A 2,500-nucleotide genomic window follows, 5' to 3' on the forward strand; every position below is an offset into this window, starting at 1 on the left:
GGAGTTGATTATCTGTCAACATACTACTGTCAAAAATTATATACGTAAAATTTAAAGCTAAAATGCCTGGGGTGGGTTGTTTTCTGCAAATGTGTAGCCTGGAGTTTTCAGCAGAATTAAACAATATCACAAAATAAGTGATATAAAATGAAAATTGATCAATGTACATAAGCTCATACTAAACAATCCTGGCTTCTATGTACAAAATATGGTATAGGGACTTACCAATGAATGCGTTGGGTATGGTAATCTTTAGCCACATCCTGTCTCTGATTTCTAAACCTGAGTCTGGTGCAGCCATCGCCCGCACTATCGTATCCATTGGTGTGTTCACAGTCAACTTCATCTCTTCATACGGTCCTAAAACATAAACCGTGTAATTAGCTGCCATTGCTGCTGCACTGATCAAAGCAGCTGTGTAAGTGACTGGAGTGAGTTTGGCTAGCCTTGAGTTGCCACATGAAGAGAGGCATCAGCTGCCAAGTCATTAATGAAATTTGTCATTCTAGTGAGCCTGTTCCCTCCACCTCCTTCTTTATGCAGGATCTTGCAAAACTTGTTCTGTAACTGTTAACAAATAAAATATCTCATGTTTACACTTTAATAAAAATGCTAACTAAAACAAGAAATGACATTATGGGACACTGGATCAGTCCAAAGCATGACACGCAGTATTCCAATCATCTTAAACGAAACTGCAAATCCGAAAAGGCTGCCAATACTTCAAAAACAGCGCCATAAAAGGCTGAACCTCATAAGCGGCTTCATATGAATAAATGATGCATCAGAAGCCAACATATGGTAACAGTGGAATGTTGCCTTCATGATCACAAAATCTAAGTTGTAGCTACTAGCTCTTTACATCAAGCACCAATCATAACTAGAACAATTACTAAAATGATGATTCAAGGAAGAAGCTATGCCTCTCAGGATGCCAGGAAAGAAAGAACACAAAGCAACGAGATATTTATGCAGAAAAAGAAGGAATGCAAGAGAATGCAGGGGTCAAAAAATAAAAAGACAAATCTACAGAAAAGAGAAATATTGGTAATAATCTGTACAGATCTACAACTGCTTATACATTCTTAATTTATTCTCTGAACTAAATGAAACCTAGACTACTTATTTATATTTACCAATGGCAAATATAAAGGGATATGTAGAAAAAAGTATTCAAGCAAATATACCATTTACCTTGATATTCTTTGAAAAATTATATAATAAAGAAAGGTAAATACAAAAGTAGAGAAGATGGCACAATACTTTAATAATACTTAAGGCAAAAAGGAAAGCCATATGCCTCAGATGCAGGATGGGATGAGGAAGAGGAAGAGAGAGGATGGATGGGTGTACAAAAGGGGGGAAAGGAAAGAATCCAGGTGAGGTTTGGGAGAGGGTGAGGGAATGAGGGTGAGGGTGAGGGTGAGGGTGAGGGTGAGGGTGAGGGTGAGGGTGAGAATGAGGGTGAGGGTGAGGGTGAGGGTGAGGGTGAGGGTGAGGGTGAGGGTGAGGGTGAGATTTTTTTTTTTTTTTTCTTGTTTTTCTTTTTTTTGCAAGTTTGTATGGTCTTACAAGGTATTAAAGATTATACACATCATTGAAATATACAGACCAGGTTTTTGGATAATGAATCATCTTCATAAAACCTTATATTGTTCTAACATTATAGTTTGTATAATGAGGGGATGGAATGGCAGGAAAGATGGGAAGTTCAGAAGAGGGGAGAACAGGGGAGAGAAGGAGATGGAGAAAGCAAAGAAGAGGAAGAGAAAGAAAGAGAAAGAAAGAGAAAGAGAAAGAGAGGAGGGAGGGAGGGGGGAGGGGAGGGAAGGGAAGGGAAGGGAAGGGAAGGGAAGGGAAGGGAAGGGAAGGGAAGGGAAGGGAGGGAGGGAGGGGAGGGAGGAGAGAGAGAGAGAGAGAGAGAGAGAGAGAGAGAGAGAGAGAGAGAGAGAGAGAGAGAGAGAGAGAGAGAGAGAGAGAGAGAGAGAGAGAGAGAGAGAGAGAGAGAGAGAGGGAGGGAGGGAGAAAGAGAGGGAGAGCGGGAGAGGGAGAGAAAGTCTACTGCAAGTATTTCAAACATGCCGACTATAAGGGACATCCTTCATACCCTATGAGTGACTCCTTCATGTGAATACATTTAAATTAGTTAGCATATGACATGTAATTTGGATTAACTTCGGCCTGCTCAGAAGGATGTGTTGGCGGGCATATTCCACAATCTTAAGTGGGGACTGCTCGCATGACTCAGCAGATTAGAAAGAAATACTGCTAAGCTTCTCACCACACATGGTCAGTAATGAATACCAGATCCCCTGTATAATGCAAGTGATGGAGATAAGGTCCACACATGACACTGGTGATGAGAGTACTACTCCTTCTAAAGAATGCCGACATGAAACTTTAACAATGACAATAACACAACTCACATCCTTCTCTTCTACAATTAAAGGTATTCAAGTCGTCTCTCATCTCAAACACTTTTAATGCAAACTACAGGTAA

At 40.4% G+C, this 2,500-nt stretch overlaps 1 protein-coding gene across 3 annotated transcripts in view; it reads right to left on the bottom strand.

The window, feature by feature from the left end:
- LOC119595842 (segment polarity protein dishevelled homolog DVL-3-like) overlaps positions 1-2,500 on the bottom strand; it is a 72,491-nt gene that overhangs the window by 20,337 nt on the left and 49,654 nt on the right. For all 3 annotated transcript variants that reach the window (XM_037945033.1, XM_037945034.1, XM_037945032.1), the window contains exon 7: positions 226-360. In XM_037945033.1, the coding sequence (XP_037800961.1) occupies positions 226-360 (135 nt within the window). The remainder of the gene's footprint in view (positions 1-225; positions 361-2,500) is intronic.

This window comes from Penaeus monodon, chromosome 36, assembly GCF_015228065.2.
Source record: "Penaeus monodon isolate SGIC_2016 chromosome 36, NSTDA_Pmon_1, whole genome shotgun sequence".
Lineage (NCBI taxonomy): Eukaryota > Metazoa > Arthropoda > Malacostraca > Decapoda > Penaeidae > Penaeus > Penaeus monodon.